Below are 21,909 nucleotides of genomic sequence, written 5' to 3' on the forward strand. Positions count from 1 at the left end.
TAGTTTCTCCACAAAACCCCTTGGGTCATCCCTTTGTTTTATGACTATGTGAGAAGATACCTGCTTAGCAAAGATAAAGGTCTTGGGAAAGATGATCAATTTATGAGTAGCCACAATGTGCATGAACTTTATTTATATTCCTTTGTTCTTATGAACAAAATGCTAAAAATGCTTTGAAATACACCTGTGTGGCTTTCATTATTTCTAGTGCATTAAACATCACAGGTAAAGTATTTTAAAATTTAGACTTTATTTCTATTGAACTAGATAATACAAATGTATGTTTCAAAAAGTGTGTATATTTTGGATGTTGAAGTATTCATCTGTGCCAGTGGCACCGTCTGATCTTTAGAAGCTTAATAGTCTTCGATTTTACAAAGGAATCTTACAGGCTATAAACAAATAGGAAATATTCTAATGTCTGTGCACTTGCAGGATATCATTAGTGCTGAATTCATTCATAAGCTCGAATCCCTTCTTCAAAGAGCTTACCGTCTTCAGGAGGAGTTTGAAGCCACCCTTGGGGTCTCTGATCCTGCTTCTCTAGCTAATGATATTGGTGAGTACTCCTATTTCACATTTTTATTGGTTTTAATAATAACTCTTGGAGGGGGGAGAATCAATGAAATATTGAGTCATGAGAATTTATCAGTAAATGAAGAGAAAAAAAATCAGGGTCTTTACATTATTAGGTAATGTTTGATGTAGTGCTTGTATTTTAGATAAGAATGAACTGAGAGAAAATATTTTTCTCTGTGGCTTGTCAGTACACCTGAGAATTTTCATAATGCTTCTTAACTTTCTGAAGGTTATGACTTGGGTATTTAAATATTTATGCAGTAAGAATATATAACCTTTGAACTGTCAGACTGTATGTATGTACTTTTTTTGTTTGTCATAATTTTTTACAAAAGAAAAAACCCAAAATCAAACCAGAAAGAGTTTGTCTGAAATACATATCTACTACTAAAGCTCTTATCCCTAGTGATTGAAATGTGTCACAGTTAGTAGTGACTAAAACCAGGATTTTAAATGGCAAGTGTGATGTGTGATTGCTACAAGACATGCTGATTAAGTACAGATAGTTTGATTATTTTTATTTAAAGAATTGGTTTAAGGTGTTCTTAAAGACTGATACTATTATGCTCTTTCATAATTCAAGATCAAGCACCTGATCTCAAGTAACTGTCAGACTTTAAAGGCAGAACATGTTCTGGGGTTAGTTTTAGTCAGTAGTCTTGTTTGTTAGGCTTCAACTTGACTGGCACGAGGTGGCAGCACTCTCATCTCGTAACCCTCATGTTATCCTGAAATCCCTAAATACAGTAAGGTGGGAATTAAATTCAGGTCAGAGCTGGCTTTCTGCTTCCAAGCACTGTGGAGCTTGGACGATTTAATACAGAGGGTGTTTTTGTTTGATGCTAGATATAAAAACATTATATCACTCAACATTTCTCAGATAATTTACTTTCCTGAAGGATATGTCACTGAGTGTAGGGTATGAATGTTTGAAGTAGGATGTTTTTGAGATTGACAGGTTTTTGGTAGCTGTCCTGAGACAGAGAGAAAAGTACAATTAGGAGAATCTTAGTGGCTGTCTTATGGGTCTGTTCCCTTCCACCTTGTTTTTTCTTTTCTTGTATTTGGCAACCTAGTTAAAGAAAATGAAAGCTGCTGTCAAGATACTTTCCTTTGCTAACCCAAAATGTACATGTTCACATGTAATACTTACTTTGTTTCACCTTCTTTTATTTAAAGCTTTGTATTACTCTTTTAGGAAGTATCCTAGTAGTAACTTTGGTCACCTTTTTTCCTTTTTGTGTGTGTTCACATATGTGCATGTATTAACAGCAGTAATGGAAGGATTCAAGAGTCACAAGAATAACAAAGTCCAAGAAAATTATGAAATCCCAGTGGGCAAATGAAATAGATAGTACAACATTCTTTACCAAGAAATTTTGTAAAATACAAATGACAGTTCTGAGCAGAAACAGAAATGAAGGTGCCTCTGCTCTGCAGGAATGAATATAATTTATTGCAAAAGAGGCAGCAGCAGCATCTGCTAAATCAGAATCAGTAGTCCTGGATGATTTGTACCCAATCTAGACAAAGAAAGTAAGAAAGCACCCTAATCCATTGTTTACTGCTTATTGCTCTTGGAAAGTAGAAAGTGTTCCAAATGATTGAGAAATTGCTAATTTAGTTACAAATCCTAAAAAACAAAAACCCCCAAACAAACAAAAAAAAGCCAAAACCAAAAACCACAAAAAAAAACCAAAACAAAACAAAAAAAACCCCTCAACCGAACAAACAAAACCCAACAACCCCAGAGCTCCAACAGCCAAGTTAAGCATTGTGCCTGTGAAATAAGAGAGTTGCTAATTTACTATGAGTACTGCCAGTTGTTACAGTTCTGTGGTAGATAGTTTTTCTTGGACTGTAGGTTTTTGAGAGATCTGCAGTTTGGGGGATCATTATAATAATTGGTTCACTGACCTGAACATTTGTTTATACTTCTGTTTGCTGTTAAGTGAAAGGTTTGCTTCCCTAGAGGGAAGATATTTGGTCAAAGGCTGTAATTTTATCAGCTATGTGGTTGATGATAAAGTAAAGCTGGAAATTGATACAAAAATTTTATTTAGAGCATGAGAAGCATTGAATTTATGAAAAGGCAAGGTAAATAATACTGCTCTGAATTGTCTGTTTAAATTGTTACAGTCAATTCATATTTGAATCCAAACTAGTACAGATTGTACATAGAGTTGAGAGATCTTGAAAGAAAAATAATGAACACTCTTGGGATGCGTTAGGAAAATTACGTATTGCAATCAGTCTGTGTTCTCAGCACACTGCTGTAGAAAAAAGACAGTTGATAATCCTTTGCTTTGTGTAAAGGACAACATCACCATAGAGGTAGAGATACAGTTGTGGGTTTATGTGGCTTTAAAATGCTGTGTCCAGTTCTATTTGTATTCCAGAAGATACAGAAATATTAGACAGCTCAAACCAAGCCATAAAAATGTTCCATGTTTTGGAAAAACTTAAACATGGTTTGATTGCCTGTGACTAATTCTTTACTGAAGAAGGTACTGAGAGGTGACTTACTTTTTTTGAATAGTTACTTACACATTGAAAAGGTATGTGGTGCTGGGGGATTTGTAGACCTTGTTAGAGTTATAAGTAGATCCAGTTTCTGGTTGTTCTAGTGGCACAAGTTGAGTGCTGAAGTAAGTTGCCTCTGAACTGTGTTGAGGGTATTTCAGTGTTTCAGGCAGGTTTTTTGTTGGGTATTTTCAATGTTGTTTTAGTTCCTCTTTGAGAAGAAGAGATGGACTTGAGTGTAAATTGTCATTGGGGTCTTTCTTGCATATCAGTGTTTCCCCTTAGTACTGCTATTTTTTCTTCTTCTGTGGGCTTTGGCGAGAACAAGCAGAAGCCTTTGTCCTTAATAGGTTCATAAGTCTTGCAGCTTGTCATTAGAGTGCTTATAATGTTTTGCAGTGTTTTTTCTGTCAGACATGACAGAACTAGTTTGTGGATTTTTCTTCCATTTTCTCCATCTGAAGCACTTGTGGTTAGCCACAGCTGGAGGCACAGCTCTGACAGTCGGGCAAATGCTAAAGTGTTATCAAAAGATTTGCTACGTAAATGTCTGACTGGCACTTCTTATTCAGAAATCAGTCAGGAAAGAAACTTACAAAGGTAAAAATTTTCATCAGTTTCTGGTTTTCAGCTTTCTATGTAAAATCTGTCAGAATTCTGAGGCTCTTGAAAACACTCTCTCCTCTGCTTCTCTACTAGTCAGAGGTGTTGCTCCTTCCCAACACTATTACGTGTTATTCTTCCCTGGTCACCATTTCTCTCTACCTAATCAGATTAAGATCTTAGTGCTGCCATTGATCAATCATACCACAAACTAGCTTTCACTTTATGATCCCACTACTAGTTTTAGTTCGTTGGCAAGATAAACAATTTGCCAAACAGCTTTGAGAAACAGCCTTCAGGAGGAGACTATGGTAACACGCTACATGGGAGAGTCAGGAATGAGTTACTTTATGTGTTGTGGTCTAATTGGCTTTTGTTTTATTCTTCTGTAAATTAGGACCTCCAAATGCTTTTTTATTTCCTAGTTATATGTAAATTAAGTATTTTCTTTTCTAGATATTTCTAAATATTCAACTTTTAGCAGTGCAGAAGATGCTGGTATTAATAAATACCTTTTTTTTCCCTGTGGGTATAATTCTGTTAATAGTAATAATAATGATTATTGTTTTTATTATTTCAACTCTGTAACCTATTGTGGCGTTATAAACAATGAATACAGCCCTGAAAAAGACCATTAAATAGATGAAATAATGGAACACAGTTGTGTTCATCGTTGTTACATTCTCCACTGGACTTTCAGAATTATATAAACCAGCAAGTTAAAATAGGATTTCTATAGCAGAAATATTTCTGGACATGAAATTAAAATAAATATGGAGGGCTGCTGGGTTTTTTATGCTGATTTAGGGCTGTGAAACAGCATGGGAAACCCAGAAACAGGCTTTCCTGAGGCAGGCATAAGCTGTTCGGATCAGGAAGGAGGCAATTGGTAGAAAACTGTGAAACAAAAAATATTCATCTTATTATTTCTGAGGGGGTAGAGGGTTAAAAGCTTCCAATACTTTCTGTAGTCTGTCCTTGAAAAAAGTTCTCTTTTTTTTCTTTTTCTTTTTTTTTTTTAATTCTTTTTAGATCTTTTCTAGCAGACCAAAATGTTAGTCGAGCTAACTTGTGAGGAATGCAGAGTTAGGACAGAAACAATAGCTTTACTTACAAGCAGAATTGCAGGTCAGAGGGGAAAATTCTCAAATTGTAGGGCTCCTTTTCAGTACTGAATTCCTAATACATCGTATTATTATATTATTTTCTACTGCAAAAAGGAATACTGGCACTCAAACTAATGGTGATTTGTGTACACTGGCCCTTACACTTTTTGATAATAATAGTAAAACATATGCATTGAGAACATTTTTGTTTAGAAATATTTACTTTTTATTTTATCCTAATTATACAATTTAAAACAAATTAATTGTTTGAGCTACTGCAGTAAAAGATCTCTCACAAAGGTCTGCGTTGTTGGACGCTTTTGTTGGAAGGTTTGTCTGTTTCTTTTTTTAATTTTCTTCTCACACTCAGAGATATGCCTGGCATTTTGGAGAGAATATGCATAGCCTTTAACCTAGTGGCAGAACTCTTTGGAGAACATATTTGCATATTAGAAACCTTTTTTCCAGCTGCTTCTAAAAGGAAGAAAAATCTTTGCATAATCAATGAAACTATTGAAAGCTCATTTTTATATACTTTATTGCACACACTTTTAGAATGTTTTACTGTCCATGAATGAGTATCTGGGGCCTTTCCTTCCTGCCTCTGAAATGTTATATACTCAAACTAAAATTTTTTCATTAACATTTTATTTGGTTATGCACAAGAAATGTTTCTGCTTCTAATTGCCAGGCTCCAATGAGGAGGTGAGCAATTTGTAATAATTCACATAGGTGTGCTTTAGTAGTACATACTATAAAATAATTTCAAAGTCACGTAACTTTTTATGATAGCTTGAAAAATTTTGCTTGCTTTGTCATCTTTGAAGATAAATGTGCATTAAATGATTTCTTCATTTCTTAGAGAAGGACAAAACATTTTTCTAGTGGCTGAAACAGAATTGAAATCAAAAGGAAGCAATAACTTTTTCTCTAAGTGTGGAAATATATTCATCCCAAGAAATGCTCTCATAAAGGAAAGAAAACAATATTATTAAGCCTGAGGAAAAGTCCAGAAATGTTACTCCAATTCTATTTTAAAAAAATCAATATGTATTTTGAACATGATTTAGCTATTACAGTTTGTGGAAGTTCAGTAACTGCAGAAGCTTACTGCATTTTACTGTGAGGTGTCTTGCAATTTATTGCTGCAATCCCTTATTTCTGGTTTACAATAGATATTCAAAGGGTAGATGTTTGAATTGGATAGTATGTCTTCTATAAATAATATTTAAGACTTTCCTATAAAGGCATATTTGTCCAATACGAGTAACACTTCCTTTCTAAATTGTCTTCAGCAAAATTCTTTACTGAAACGCATCTATGCAATGTTGGGTAGTAGAGTAAGACTGGTGGGTAAAAGGTCAATTTAAAACTGTAAATAAAAATATATCTGCAAATGTTGTGTCTATGAAAAGATTATAAGGATTGGCTTTCTCAGTGATAATCTTTAATTTTGGCAATACAATACTAAACCCACAAAATAGCTTTGCATTTACCTGCAGTTAGGTCACTTGCACTGAAAAAGATTAGTATTTGATAATCTGTATTTTTATGTTGGCATTTGATAAACTGGAGTGTATATTTTTGCCTATCTTAAATGCTGACGCTTAGGTGCCATTTCATTGTGAAGCAGATTAGTTGAAATCTTTTCAGCAGGGCTCAAGGTAATCTATTTTACTGTGCACAGAACCAGCACTGGAGAACTCAAGGTTGCTTATTGTGTGTTAGCTATTGATAAAAATTTACAAAAGCACTTCTGGTAAGATCAGAAAGAGAGTATGTTTCTGATTTTTGAGCACCCTTGTTTGTATTTGCCCAACAGCTTTGCTCTTAGACCCCACTGTGCAGGCTATTTATACACCTTTTTGCTTTTCCTTAAATTGCATCCCTGAAACCTATCTTCTTTCTGTCCACACCAAAACTCCTGTTTAAGCCCTTGTCTCTCTCACTCCTTATCAATTTAAAACTTGCTTCTCTCACATGGACTTAACTGTTATGTATAAAAATCACCTTTGCTTGTTTTAATGACCAGATTATTCCTTTTCCTTAAGCTGTCTCTCTCGCTCAGGAGCTTCTCTTCATATGAAATACTAGATCCTTTTAGCTCTGAAGTAGCTTGCATGCTGTAATTCATAATTCATTGTGGCTCAATTCGGAATTGAGCCACAATCCACCTACTTGATTTAATTTCCCATACTGTGCAGTAAGCTGTTCCTGAACTTCTCTGCTTAATCTTCCTAACACAAAGTCCCTCTACTATTTCTCAACTGTTTCTGCTCATTCCTTACAACATGTGAGCAGTCATCTCTCCCCATGTCTCTTGGTGTGAGCTTCCTTGTTCCATGTACTTACTTGGGCAAACTCTTCATTATTTCATCTCTCTTTTTACTTTCTTCTCTGCCCATCAATTTTAAATCCCTGATAAAAAGGGGGAAATATAATGAAGTTGATCCAGTTCCTTACATGAGTGAGGAGCATTTGTGCAGCAGTTTATGCAGTTAGTGCCCCACAATACTACTCAAGTAGGACTAGGTAATGCATGCTGTTTTATCTGTGTGCTTATCACTTAGCCCACAACAGTAAACACACAGGATTAACACTATTTTAAAACATATAGTTTGAGCATTCCTTTTGCATTTCTTTTGTTGGCCATTCTGATGGTTAGTTTTAGTCAGTAGCTTCTCCTTTTTTAAAAAATCTGCTAGAAAAAGTCCACATATTTACCTTCTTTTAGTGTATAGGAAAGGGATCATTTTCCACACATCTCAGGGCTTGATCTAATAACCTCTTGCCTTCATTTTGACCACTTTTGAAAAGTGATGTATGGAGTAAGTGGAAACATCCTCCCTTTTGCATGTTCTTATCATGGAATCATAGAATGGTTAGAGTTAGAAAGGACCTTAAGATGATTTAGTTCCAACCTGATATATTCTTAACAATTTAAAGTTTACAATTTTTTTTTCTTACGAAAAAGGATGTATATATACTTAATTTCTATGTGATTATGTATATTGCATTATACACTCACCTTCAATGTGTTTATATACATTGTAAGTATAAATGTTCCAGAGGCAGGAAAAGTTCATACCAGGCAGATGGCAAGTAGAGAGGGCATGGTAAGTATTTATTTTCCTGGCTGAGTATCATAGTGTGAGGTTATATAAACTGATGATCAAGAACATGTTTTGGCCCGTGGAACTAATTCCTGTTTTAGAGCTTCTACTAAAACAATTTATTCTTGCATTAAGGTCTGGTTTTGAGAGGCTTGTCTGAAACATTCTTGGGCAAGATGAAGGCAGGAGAGCCAAAATAGGGTGGGGGGGATATAGGCAGTAATAGTTTTGAGACTTCAGAGGTAATCAGCTCTCTTAGCTTGGTGGTTTAACCTTGAAAGTGGAGAAATTGAGCTTTTCTAATTGCTTTTGAGCACAGTATCTCAATAGAATATTGACAGAATTGTATAAAATCAGCAAATGTAGGGCTATATACACAGCAGTTCCCTTATCAATTCAGTTAGGACTAAAATAGATAAACTTCTTTCTGCAATTTATTTTCACAGGCTTAAAATGAAAACATTGTGTCTGTGTGCGTGCATGCAAAAGCTAACTCTTCCTAACTGATGTGTCTGCTATGTTTAAATCTTGCTGCCATTTAAGTCAAAAGCTCTGGCTCATCAGCCTGGCATAAATGGTCATAGTGTATCCACATAGCACTGTCCAGCGATTACTGTTTACTGGGCTTGTTATTTAGCACTAGCCATACCCCATCCCTACAGCAATACACATTTATTCACCAGGCATATAGTTAATGGTTTAATTATTTACCTATAGCTGGCAGGCTTGAGTAGTTTGTGTAAGCATTTTATTCTTAAAGGCCTTTTTGTATCGTAATTTTTTTAAACCCTAGTTTCAGCTTGAAATGTTTCAAAGCTGAACCCGTATGTGGAAGTAGATAAATTTTTGTGCAAATTTTTGTGCAATTAGTCATTTTTCTCTACATATGTTTATACAGTTAGTTAATAATAATTACCTAAATAAGTCTCTTAATTCTTTGTGGGATATCTGGTCTGTGCACTGTGACCCACCTTACCTAATAATCCTGCTTATAGCAAAGTGCTGTAGTGTAGCTGATTCAAGAGCACATGTTGATCACACCAGGCTTTATTCTGTCTACTGCTATTTAAAGCTGCCCTTGTTCTACATGCAGATATGCTGCAAGGATTTAAAGGTAAACATATACATATTTCCAGAGAGCCTAAATTATGTGCATTCTGTATTATCCAAGCTTTGCTTTCTTTTACTTTGATTTATCACAGGTAACTAATATATTGACTAGAAAGCAGCTTTAACTCCGTCAGTTTGAGTAGCTGCTTAGCGGGGTCAAGCTATCTTTCAGGATCAGGTTGCACTAATAATTGCTTCCATTATAATTTTAGTGTTAACACATGTAATTCAAGTATTAATAAACACTAATGTATTTAGCAACCTTATAGTGTTATTACTTTTTTTTTTTTTTTAATGTAAGTTTGGTAACTGGTATTATTTAGTAGGCTAAAGATCCAGAGGAAGAACTCTTCGTTCAGTACAACTTTGTAAGGATTCTTATCTCACTCTTTCCTGCTCTGGGGGGCAAGTGGAATGCAAGCAGGCCCCAATCAGTAGGGCACTTAAGACATTCTTTAAGTCTTATTATTTAAAGTTAAGCATGTGTCTTGCTAATTTAGGTTCTTAAGCTGTATGCTGTGTGCAGCTGGGTTTGCAGAAGCTAGTCACATTCCTGAGAGTTTCACTGGAGTCTGCAGAATTCCATAGAACAGTTCTGCCCTGAAATTCAAGTGAAGATTATTATTATACTGTCCCTGCAGAGTTTGCCTATGTCAAATATGCCAGAGGCTCCATTCTGAATACAGAATGCAAATGTTAGTCTAAATCAAATAAATGTACCAGTTATATAGTTGTTCTGTCTATCTGTTAATTCCAGGGCTAGAAAGGTATTGATCTTTTCTGATACTGTCTTCATACATATAAGTGTAATTGCCAACTGGTAAGCAGTGTATGTTATTTTTTTTTTTTTAAGGAAGAAAAATGAATATGTGCGTTCCTTTTGTCAGTCTGTCTCACATGCTTTGAAATGTCAACATCCCTGAAGGATAATAACACTGACTAAAGAAAAACATTTCTAGCAATTTCGCATTTAAAATCTTACTTTGAAGAGAACATGTTGGATGGTCCCATACCCTTGTGCTATATCCAGCAAAATGGTCTATATGCTGGCATACTGAACTGTTTATTCTTTCCTTCTTTTTTTAATATTAAAAATATAGGAAACTTTATAAAGCAACAAGTTTCAGGGGCAGAGCAAGAGTTGCTGGCTCATCTTGTCCTTTTTCATTACTGTATGTGTCTGCTCTTCTGGGAATGCGTGCATGGTGGGAAAACTAAGAAGGTGGCAGTGAACTGCCTTGGAAAGAAGCAAGGGATGCTGATGGTAATGCACTTGCATATATGTCTTGCTTTAAGTACCCACTGATTTCAGTTGATGTACACAGGTATAGTAGAACTGAGGCCAAAGAGATAAATTCACTTAGTTTTGAGACTCTCTCAAGTCTGGTGAGAAGACTTCTCTAACCTGCTTATGGAGGCCTCTGGCTTAGGAAGGGTATTAAAGGAGCTGATTCTAGATTTATAAGCTTCAAAGTTAGCCTTGTGCTTCCTTCTCCTGTAAATATGACATTGCATTTTGAATCTGCTCTGCATCACAATGAGTTAACATACTGTCACACTGAAAGTGGTTGAACAGACTATTCCATTGTCACTAGAAAGTGTCTGAGCAAAAATAGCGGTAGGTTGCACTTGTTTTTAGGATATGAAGAACTAAGAAAAGGCAGTGATGTTCAAATCTGATGACTAAGGTATCTGGCAACCTTCATAGTGCCATGATATAAATCCCCAGTGGACAGCCTAAGTTTTAAAATAAGCAGCAAGCTCTGGAATTCAAACTGGACTTTGCTGTGAGCGAAATAGATATGATGCTTTCTGAACTGAAGGAGAATGGAGTACCCCTGTGAAGAGGAAATGGTGACAGCTTTGTGTTGCACATTCAGGGACAGTTTTCACAGGTCACATTCTCTATAACAAACTGATATTTCTAGCCTTTTGCCAATTTCTTTGCTTAAAAAAAATGAAGCTGTCAGAAAATATTCCAATTCAGGTATCAGATTTATAGAAGAGTTGTTTAACAGATTTAGATCTTGAAAGGATCATTTGGTTTATCACCATTCTAGAATATCAAAGCTATATAATATTTCCTAGTAATCTTGAGTTATTTAATGTACCTGTGCCTATGGATTATAGGAAATGTGCTTAAATTCTTTTATTTGATTTTTACTTGGGCAGACTAAAATGATTACTGAGACACAAAAAATTTGTGCTGTCTTTACCTTTGCTGGATGAGGGCATTCAATTTTCTTGATTTTATTGTTTTAGAATAAAAGAGCAATAGCCACGTTGTTGTGTTTTATACAGCCTGAAACATGGTGCTCAGCAGATAATATAGCTTTACGGACAGAGTCACTGTCTTGGAGGTCTGAAAATAGCTAAATTATTATAAACATTCCAGAAATCGCTGTTATTTCTTTCCAAAGTATGTGGAAATTCTCTTGAAGATTTTAAGGCTATTTTAGGCAAGTTGCATGTTTTTCCAGATGACAAATTTTGCAAATCAGTACATCTCAGTTTTCAGGTGGATTTTATTGTTTATGTATGTAAACTTAACAGATTGTACTATTAAATTTTTATATGTGTTCTCTACTTATACTTAATCATGAAAAATGTATTGCTGTTGTCTCTACAAATGCTTTTGAGTCGGCTTTTAATCAGCTGGACTCCTTTTGAATTAAGAATAACATCAAAGTAATAAATACAGAACACAGTGTGAATGAAGAACATCTTGCGTTTTGCATAACGATAATTAGGTGAGCATCCAGTGTCTTGGAAAATGGGCCTTTTTATTACCTGTGTTAGAGTATTGTAGTGGAAGTCTTTTAGTGGATTTAGCGTGGATTATTAGTGGATTTTTTTTAGTGGATTATAGCTATGCTTGGAAGCAGTTATAAAAGCGTGGTTGAGTCAGCTTTTACTGAGGAGGTGAGATTTGGCCTTCTGTTTGCACAAAAACAGAAGATTATTCTCTGCATGAAAACTACTGCAGTGTTTCCTAAGGATGTAATTTGAAGGCTCAGCAATTAGCTCAGCCAAAGCTTACTGTGAAGAAGGTCTGTGAGTACTAGGAGGAAGGTAAAATTGCAAATGATAAGTATTTGTTGCTGTCCTATACTCCGTTTCCTCCAGTTCTTTTCCATTAGACCGCAGCTTTGGTTGCTGTGTTCCTAGTCAAGTACTGCTGAGCAGAAACTGTGTGCTCACAAGAGGGACCTGCTGAAGGAGTGAGCACATATTGGCAGCCAGGCTGGATGATTGTACAGCACTGGAGTATCTGCTTGTGGGTTTGGTGGGGGAGTGTTGTTTTGTTTTTTTTTTTAAGGAATCTATCACTTCAGTTTTCATCAGAATGGTCCCAACAAAGAGCCATGCAACATGTTTAACTCGTGATACATGCTGATGTACTGGTAGAGTGCAAGATTTATAGATATTTCTAGATATATTTAAAAGATCCTAACTTGAAATAAATTTTTATGCTGAAGGCAATAATAGCTTTGTTTATACAAAGTGGGGTGAGATGCCTCCACCTATAGGTACTTTCTTGAACCCAGGTATCTGTGTTACTGGAGAATGTAAACACATAATTTAACAATAGCTGTTAAACACAGAATGGTCTCTGGACCCCCCACTCCATTCTTGGCTTGCCTTTTTTAACCTCTAGCTGTACAACCCAGTCATCAGAAAGTGCTGTCTGAACGTTGGGATTGTTTTATTTTTATAAACACAACGTACAGTAAATTCACTAGTTTCTAGGTGCATCCTGCAAGACTTCATGTAATACATTAGTAGCCATTTGGTAAGCCTGATAATTATTTTTTTTTTAATGAATATTCAGTCAACACTCTGAGTTATGACTGGTTATAAACATAAATAAAGCTGCTTTTGTATGCTTCAGCAACAGTGATGACAAACCACTGTGCTGCTTGTGACTAGCTAGAAGACTGTGACACGTTCTCTGGAAACTGAATTATGTAGTAATTCATACTTGTGTGGTCTCTAAACTTGTTTATTGTAATTCCTTTGTCTAGGCATGAAGCCACACATCTAAGGGACCTGATTAGCACATAACACAGTTGCTGGCTGCATGGTAGGCTGGCAGAATACTGGGACCCTGCTGCTCTTGGAGTACCCTGAATTTTCATAAGTGCATTCCTTTGCAAGATTTTCTCTGCTTTGGAGTCTTTCTCATCTTTCTTTCCTGATTGTGATACATTACTGCCATGATGTTCCACTGAAGTGGGGGGGCTTGAAAGAATAGGAAACCATGGCTTTAACGGTGGCACTCAGAACTAAATTCCTTAACTCCCAGGGAGTTCTTTGCCAGTGGGTAAGTGCTTTCCTTTTTTAACTGCTGCACATAAGTGCCAAATTCACTTGTGAACTCGTGCCATGTTTCATTCAGGCATGGAGGGAAGATGATCTATAAACAATTTTCAGAATTTTAAAACATAATGTGAAAGTAAATGCTTCCCAATTGAATGCTAAAAAGTTAATTGTGTGCAGTTCTGTCTCTAAGGTCAGATTTTGTTCTGAGAGTTTAGAAGGTTAGTTTTGTGGTCTGTTTTACCACACAAACCTACCAGGGCAAAGACACATAAATATTCTAGATTAGTACTCTGTGAATAAATGTGGAAGTAGCTTCATTTTGGTTTGGTCTGATTTTGCTTAGTTTGAAATAGATAGTTGCTTGCAAAATCTTATAAAGCCTAGGATTAATTTCACAAGCTTTAGCAATACACTATATTCTTCCATTTTTTCAAGACCCTTCATCAAACTTTAGAACCACATATGAATTTTAAGGCACCACCACCAAGAGTCCTAATGGCAATTACTGTTGTAATTGTCACATTTGAAACTCTACTTCATCCTCTTTACAAATATAAACGAACCCAAAATAATTCCCTGGCTTCTCAAATCAGTAAAGTTTATTTGAAGCTCACACACTCACTAGTATTCTGTTCCTGAAGGTATTAGACAACATTAGAGAACTAGGGATGACTGCAGGAGCAGTTGTAGCCTCTGGTGGCTGGTTTCTTCTCACAGCTGTTCATTCCAGGAGTCTCATTGTGCTGCTCTCTCCTTTTTTTTCTCTGATGTTCTTGTGGGTAAGAATCTTCTCGGGGTACTCACATGGTATGTGCTCCAGCCGTAACTTCATTTTCAACCCTAACATTTCCATAATAGTGTGCTCTCTGCATAGTGTGGGTATCAATAAGGACCTGCTTGGCTAAGGGTATTTTAGGGTGATAGGATGGTGGTGGCCAGGAAGTCAAAAATAGGTGACAAGACTGTTGTACTTTCTTTTTTGGAGAGGCTGTGCATTGTATGCACATATCACTTGCCAAAGGTATTATTTCACTCAGCATTACCAGTCTTTTCTTAATCAAGCATTTTGTCATAACATGCAAATTTTGAGCCTTTTTTTTTTGTTGTAGTAGTAATAAGAATTTTTATTGAGTAAAACTACATGTATTTCATATTCAACTAACATGTTAACATACAATCTGGGTGACAGTTTTAGGCCCATATTAGGAAACTTGGAATAATGACTTCTTCAGCAAATATAGATGTATTCAAAATCTTATTATCTTGAGAGCTTCATGTAATCCATAGCAGGCTGAATGCAAACTCTACAAAAGAACCCCTGATTCTCTAGTGTTCTGGGCTGGAAACTCTGTGGTTCCTTCATTTGCACCAATTATTGGCTTACATATATGAAAAATAAATTTTAGTTTAGTAGCATTATACCCACATCTGTGTAATGATTTGCATAGCCCATGCTAAATAGTTCAGTGTCAGCTGGGGGATATGTTGTCATTGAGCTGTAGAGTCACATATAACAGCGGCACAGTCATTATCAGACAATACCCAAAGGCTTTGAGTCTTCAGTCCATGGAGTTGTTGGGACTCCCCTGTAAGAGTGGTGGAGGTGTTCTTGGATTGTGAGTAAGTTGATCTGTGAGATTACTTGACAGCTGCACTTTGTGTACAAAAGTGCAGCTTTTGTGTACAAAAGGATTGGGTCCTTACCTTAGCAGTTTCATTGAAGACGTTAGTAAGATCTTTAGAAGTAACACAGAATCATAGAATGATTTGGGTTGGAAAGGACCTTAAATATCATCTTGTTCCAACCCCCCTGCCAAGGGCAGGGACACCTTCCACTAGGCCAGGCTGGTCAAAGCTCCATCCAACCTGGCCTTGAACATTTCCAGGGATAGGGCGTCCAGAACGTCCAGTACCAGTACCACTCTCACAGTAAAGAACTTCTTCCGAATAGACTGGACTGGGCTGGACTGGAATGGAATGGAATGGTTAGGGTTGGAAAGGACCTTAAGATTTTCTGGTTACAAACCCCCTGCCATGGGCAGGGACACCTCCCACTAAATAGGTAGTCTATGTCCCTCCTGTGCTGAGCGCTCCACAGCTGGATGCAGTACACCAGGTGGGAACTCATGGGAGCAGAATAGCGGGGGAGCATCACCTCCCTTGAACTGCTGGCCATGCTTCTTTGGATGTGGGCCATAAAGAAAAAAAAAAAAGTAGTATGGTCCATGCTTTACTGCCATAGGAGTTTGTAATTTGCATTGCTACTTGTGACTGTAGCTGTTTACTTCTCCTTAAGTGTTACATGTGCCTACAGACTGGGAGGATCAGGAAAATAATTTCTTTGGATTACATTTGAACCAGGTGCTAGAGGGCTTTTGTTTTAATTGCGAATTTATTATGGAAAACAATTTAGCCAAAAGGAGAGGTTCAGTGGAAAAATCTGCAACCAGGCTATACATCCCTGTACTACCCTGCATTTAGCAGTATTATTGCAGTTTCAGCAACTGCTTCTGTGAAAAACTGCTGTTAGAAAAGCATTTAATGTAAAATTAGAAGTGGATTAATGCAAATTAGGAGCCAGGAATAAGAAGGACACATCATGTTACTCATGTGCTCTTACCAAACCTCAAGCAAATGCTTTAAAACCACAGTTCAGTTTTCTGTTCCAACTTTTCAGATTCCAGTATGTGATTGTTTCTCAACCAACTTGGATGCTGCTGTATTTTTCCTCTTGGTTTCAAGAGGTCAAAAGAAAGAACAAACTAAGAATGATCTGAAAAAATTAGAGACTTTTATGTGAATACTGGTGAAGTTGTGATTACAAGTAGAAATCTGCTTAACTCAATCTAGTAAGGGTTTTTTGTAAACTGTTAGTAATTTTTTCCCTCAGTGAATTGTCTCAAAGACGTATTTATTGTTATGTGCAATTTTTGAGCTGTCATTCCAAGTCCGCAAGTAATAAAACCATAACAACCACCGAAATAATAGTTAAGTTATGTGGATTTGTAGCATTTCAATTGATGAGTAAACCATTCCGGTATATTGGCATTTGGCCACTTTGCTATGTAATAGTGTTTCTTATGAAGTATTGCCATAGCAACAGATCTGGATGACATTGAGTAGCTGGTTGCTGCTGACTGTTGGAAATAAAGCAGACTTTTAGCAACACATGTGTAATGTCTGAAGGTAAAGTAACCCAAAATAAATGCCTGTGCTCTACCGAGAATGTAGTATGGGGCACATCAAGCCAAAGTCTGACTTACTGAGTTATGAATTGAATCCTTCTGTGAAAGTGTTTCTGTACAGTAAAAACAAACTCACATATGTTAGTAATGTGTGCAGCAGTTGAAATTGGTGAATAAAATAAAGGAAAACTGAGAGAAACTGTATTGCAGATGGTTTTTAAGCAAAAAAATATCAGTTACTTTAAAGGCTTTAAGACTTCTAGTACTATAGGAAATGCTTTTGGATGGGTAATTTCAATGGAAAAGCTTTTTGGGCAAAGAGGATTCCGTGAAGATTAAAAACTTCAGTTGCTCTCCTGAAGAGCCAGCAAGTGAAAAAAGGCATAAGAAGCAGAAAATGCAATTAATTCAAATGAAGCTGAAACCTTTTTTTAATTAACAGACTTTTATTTAGAATTGTATTTCTTGGTTACTAAGACATTGAGTATTTGTTATGTAACACAGCCAGTTTAAAAATTTAACAGAGGGTTTAGATCAATATAGCAAAGTAATATCTTTAGATACAGGGATCGTCACAAGTCTAGCAAAGGCAAAAACCCTGGGGAAATATTTTTTTCTCTCCCTGTTCATTACAGATGATGTTCATAAGTCCACTTCAAAGAGAGAAAAATACAGTCACTCTATGTATCTTAGCAGGTCATAGCAGAATTTACTCTCACAGTACCATTATATTGTGCCTTCCAAATGAAGTCCTACATTAAAGTATAGAGCACTTTCAAGATTGAAATTTAATTTTCTGATAGCCTAATAGTCAGTTTGTCTTTTTTCTTTTCCTTTTTTTTTTTCGTTCTAAAGATAAAAATACAGACATTACTGTAAAGGATAATATGGATGATTTCGGCCTTCGAGATACATTAAGCATTGCATCAACAGACTCCTTTGTTTCCACAGCTGAGGTAAGACTCTTAAAGATTGTTTCTTTAAAGTTTCATTGATCTGTTTGAACAGTGAATAGAAGAATCTTTTTTTTTCTTTTTTTTTTTTTTCCTAATTATTATAAGCAGAATATATTTCTCTTATGGGGAAAACTAGAAATTTTCCTTGCTTAGCTGTAACCAGCTTCCTAGCAGTTTGAGTTATGAAGTTGGGATCGATTTGCCTTTATTCTTTCCCCTTTTTCTTTTTTTGCTCTATGCACTGGCAGGATGCTTCCCCAGCTCTTTCTGAAAAGAAGTTGCTTTTGAAAAATAGATTTTCATGAGTGAAGAAGCACAATCAGTTGAGGCTATAGCAGTTCCTTTCACCATGAATTGCATTTTTCTACTCTCATTTTTTTCTTGCTGCTTTACCCTAATATAAGGATGTGTGAAGAAGGCTTTGTTTTTTTTGGAGTTAGTTTTTTTTCCCAAGAGGAAATAATTAGACATTGGCAGCTACCTATTTTAGTAAGTGCCATGCACAATATAATATACTAAACCAAACTTTCCCTAATCTTCTTGGATAAGACCACAAAGGGTGCATAAAGAAATAATCTTGGATCACAGGGCATTGTCTATTAGCTGATATCTGCTGCAGCTCCCTTGAAGTATTTGAAAGAATTTATATACAGCAACAAACTTATTTGAATGAGGAATATCTCCTTTTATAGTCTCTCAGAAGCTGGAGTGATCTTGAATAGCACTCTTCTCCAAATTGCAGGAAAGGCAATTGGTCTCAATAGATACGTTTTGTGTTAGATATTGCTTTCATACATGCACTACAACTAAGCTACTAAACTTAGTTGTAAGAAGAGATGTGCATACGTGTTCTTTGCAATTACCATTTTGGCTGTCTGTTATATGGTTTGTTTTATCCAAAACACAATTACCTTGATTTAGTAATTCACATTAACTTGTGATTATCTTGATTTAGTAATTCACATTAAGTTGTGATAGTATGCCTAGCATTCATTTCTAACAAAGACTGTGTCTATAGAGACTGGTTAGTCTTGCCTTCATTTGGACAAGACCACAGTTCAAGCTTGCTTCAACTCTTACCAGCTCTTGGGAGGAGCTGTAAACAATTAGTGTTTGTACACTTGGTATCTTTTGTGTTTTCTTTTCCCCATGAACTTTCCTAGTGTTTTTGCAAGTACATGAAGATGAGAACAATCCATTATGCTCATTTGTGGGTTTTGGCTTAAAAAAAGACAAAATAATAAACAAAGCCCAGAGTGTATCACCTCAGTATAATCACCATCCTGTCCCAAATCTGAATTGTCTCAGTGTTTGATAAAGAAATGTTTGCGTCAAAATTGGCAACAGAATCGTATTTACATATCCTGAAAAATATTCTGAACATTTTGATACCTAAAAGCCACTTCTGTCAACTCTTTCTTCCAGAACAAAGTTATGAGGATTTTCTCTTCCTTTCCAGCTCTCGTAGCCTTTGCCAATAGAACAAGCCCTCTGATCTCCTTTCTCAGATTTTATTGAAGAATCTATTAAAATTTTCTCAGTTGATAGGAGTCCTGAACATTAAGAAAGCTAAAACCAACTTGAAGTTTAGTGTTCAAACCAGAACACCAGCAAAATTTTGGATGAAATATGAATCACTAGGCTTAAACCACAGGGCCAGTTAGTTCTCGGGTAGTAGCTACTGAGGCATCATTGTGTGGCACAGGTAGAATAAAGCTGTGAATTGGTCTTCCCTTATGAATATAGTGTTACATTGATGTAAGGTTTTTTCCATCCTCTGGGGGGAAAAATGCTTTGAGTTAGTACTGCAAATAACTATGGCAATCACAGAGTAATAACCACTTCCCAGTGTATTTCAGCTATAAGTAAAGAACAGTAATTGCTTTAATGTAACTGGATTAGAATTGACATACCAGATGTTTCTGTTCTAGACTTGATGATGACAGGTAGCTTCTTGCTTATCTACTTCTTTCATTTTTATTCTTTCATTTGCAAAAAAGTGGAATGTTTCAGGCTAAGAGGTCTGAGGCTTTTTCAGGTGTGGATTTGTCTCAGCTCATGGACCAATAGGCAGTTGTTCTTCTGTCCTGTTCTCCCTGACTGCAGTTACAGTTTCAGTGATCTCCTGAACTCTTGTGTGCTGATGGAAATGTTTAGCGACGTTTTTAAATCTGAAATTCATACATGTGTGTATGCTGCCCTGCGATTTTGCCCTACTGAAATCATTAGTGATTTCACCTTCTGGGAAATTACAAAGTAGCAGCATTTTCTGTGGTCACATTGTCTTCCTTCTACACTGCAACCTGTCCCCAGCAGCAGGGCTAAGACTCCGGTTTTTGAGACTGGAAGCCATATTCACGTTTCAGTGCTGACGCACAGTCAAGTCAAATTTAGTTCACTGCCCTCAGGAAAGATAATAGCAAAGATACAGGGAAACCTAAAACAAGACAAGGATGTTTTGATGGAAATTAGTAGGAATACTGCTTAGGAGGCAACAGGAATGTTGTCCTGTGTTATGTTAGGACAAAACATAGGAAGATGGCTTTCAAGAAGAGAACTGTGCAAAACTGGGACAGTTGGCAGAGCTTAACTCGCATGCCCTTTTGATGAGCTCTACAGGATAGCAGCAGGGTATTCCAAAACTTCATCTTGACAATGGATGATAATCAAGAGGATTCTGAGGATCATTCACTTGATGATTTCTTAAACAGAATTGTACCAGTCTGGACACCTACAATACCCAGGTGTCTGCTGAATCCCTATAAAGATGAGCCAGACATACAGTTACCATCCCCAAACCAGACAGATTTCTGTTCCTAAATACATGGAGGCTCTTGGAAGCACCACGAAAGGGATGGTAAGCACAACCATTTGCCCTAATTAAGTTACTGATACCATATACTGTGATAAATAATGGTATTTTCTTCCCCATTTTAGGCCATCTGCCATCAACTTATGTTTGAGGGTTAGTATTCTTTTCATATTCTTGCTGTCTCATCCACTGTGTGATCAAAATACCACCACCTTTGGCAAGAATACGGCAGTGAGTGTGCCAGATAAAGGTCTCCACCCTCTCTTTCCTGGCTTCTTTTCCATCTTTCCAATAGAAGCTCTTTCCTGCTCTCCATGACAGTGAGCTTCATTGCTGCCTCTCTGTTGTCAGTGCCCATGCATTTATCATGTCTTATTTTCACATCTTGACCAGAACTGAATCAGTAGTTCTATTATCAAATAAACTTTGCTTTCTTTATCAAAAGCAGAGCAAAGGAGATTTGTTGATTTGTGAATAAAGCCTTAGCTTCTCCGTTCTTTACAAGTAATTCCTTTACTAAAGTTGTCTTTTTCTCAGTTCAAATCTATTAAAACAAAACAGTGCAGGAACAAGCAGGCTTTGATAACAGGAAAAGAACACCAGTTTCCATATGCCTGTAATTATTTGGATATGGCACCAAAACCTTCAAAGTGTGTTATGCTGAATTTTAGATTCAGAAAGTACTCAAAAATAACCCTGTTAATGAAAAGTAGGGTTACCCTTTTCCTGGTTTCTCGGTAGATGTTTTATTCCATTCCTGAAATAGGGAATACGAGAGGGAGTAATGCAGTCAAGTATTAGTATGGTGTGTTCCTACAGCATTTTTAAATGAGATTTTTGGTGGTTTGGGTTTTGGTTTTTTTTGTATTTCACCACAAAAATCAGAGATAAGCCTTGCTGTGTTCTGACTGCCCTCAGAATTGTGACCATAATCACTGATCGGATCTTCTCAGGACTTGCTGTTCTCATCCTGGTCACTTCCTCCATGTTTATGTCACCTGCCCAATTTGACAGGAATTATTGTCTTACCTAAGAAACAAATGAAGTACAGCAGTTCTGTAGTCTTAGCATGCCCTGGGATTGTAAGCAGCTCCTTATTCTAACAACTTTAATGAGGTATTGAGATGCCTCATATTTATAGTCTTAAAACCTGTGAAGAGAGGGAAGAATTAATCCCAAATCCTTTCATTCTGCTAACAGTAATACTATTTCTTTGAAAAAGCTGTACCTGAAGTGCTCCTAACCACTGCCTACTACTTTGGCCAAACTCAAAAGATTTTAGGGTGTCTGCTGAAGCTTGATACCCAGTAATAAAGCTTGCCCATATCATCATCAGAGACTTTCCGCCTCCCAATAATATCAGTGGTGTTATAGGCAACAGAAAAGTTCTGTTCCACTTTGAGAAATGTCTCCCATTCCTATGTCCTGTCTAACAAATTCCTGAAACTTCATGCTTCATTTCTGTTGGATTTTAGGGTGTTTTTTCTATTATTTCTGTTGTGCATGCTTATAGATGTTGCTGCCGTTGAAAAGATTCCATTATGGAGAAAAGTTTTCCAGGTGGCAATGAAGAGTGTCAATGGGAACCAGGTTCTTTTA

At 36.5% G+C, this 21,909-nt stretch overlaps 1 protein-coding gene across 2 annotated transcripts in view; it reads left to right on the top strand.

Annotated features, from left to right (window-relative positions):
• MIGA1 (mitoguardin 1) overlaps window positions 1-21,909 on the top strand; it is a 40,484-nt gene that overhangs the window by 6,183 nt on the left and 12,392 nt on the right. For both annotated transcript variants that reach the window (XM_062628910.1, XM_062628911.1), the window contains exons 7-8: window positions 436-559; window positions 17,398-17,498. In XM_062628910.1, the coding sequence (XP_062484894.1) occupies window positions 436-559; window positions 17,398-17,498 (225 nt within the window). The remainder of the gene's footprint in view (window positions 1-435; window positions 560-17,397; window positions 17,499-21,909) is intronic.

This window comes from Pezoporus occidentalis, unplaced genomic scaffold (assembly GCF_034315485.1).
Source record: "Pezoporus occidentalis ecotype Australia unplaced genomic scaffold, CSIRO_AGI_Poc_V1 ctg325, whole genome shotgun sequence".
NCBI lineage: Eukaryota > Metazoa > Chordata > Aves > Psittaciformes > Psittacidae > Pezoporus > Pezoporus occidentalis.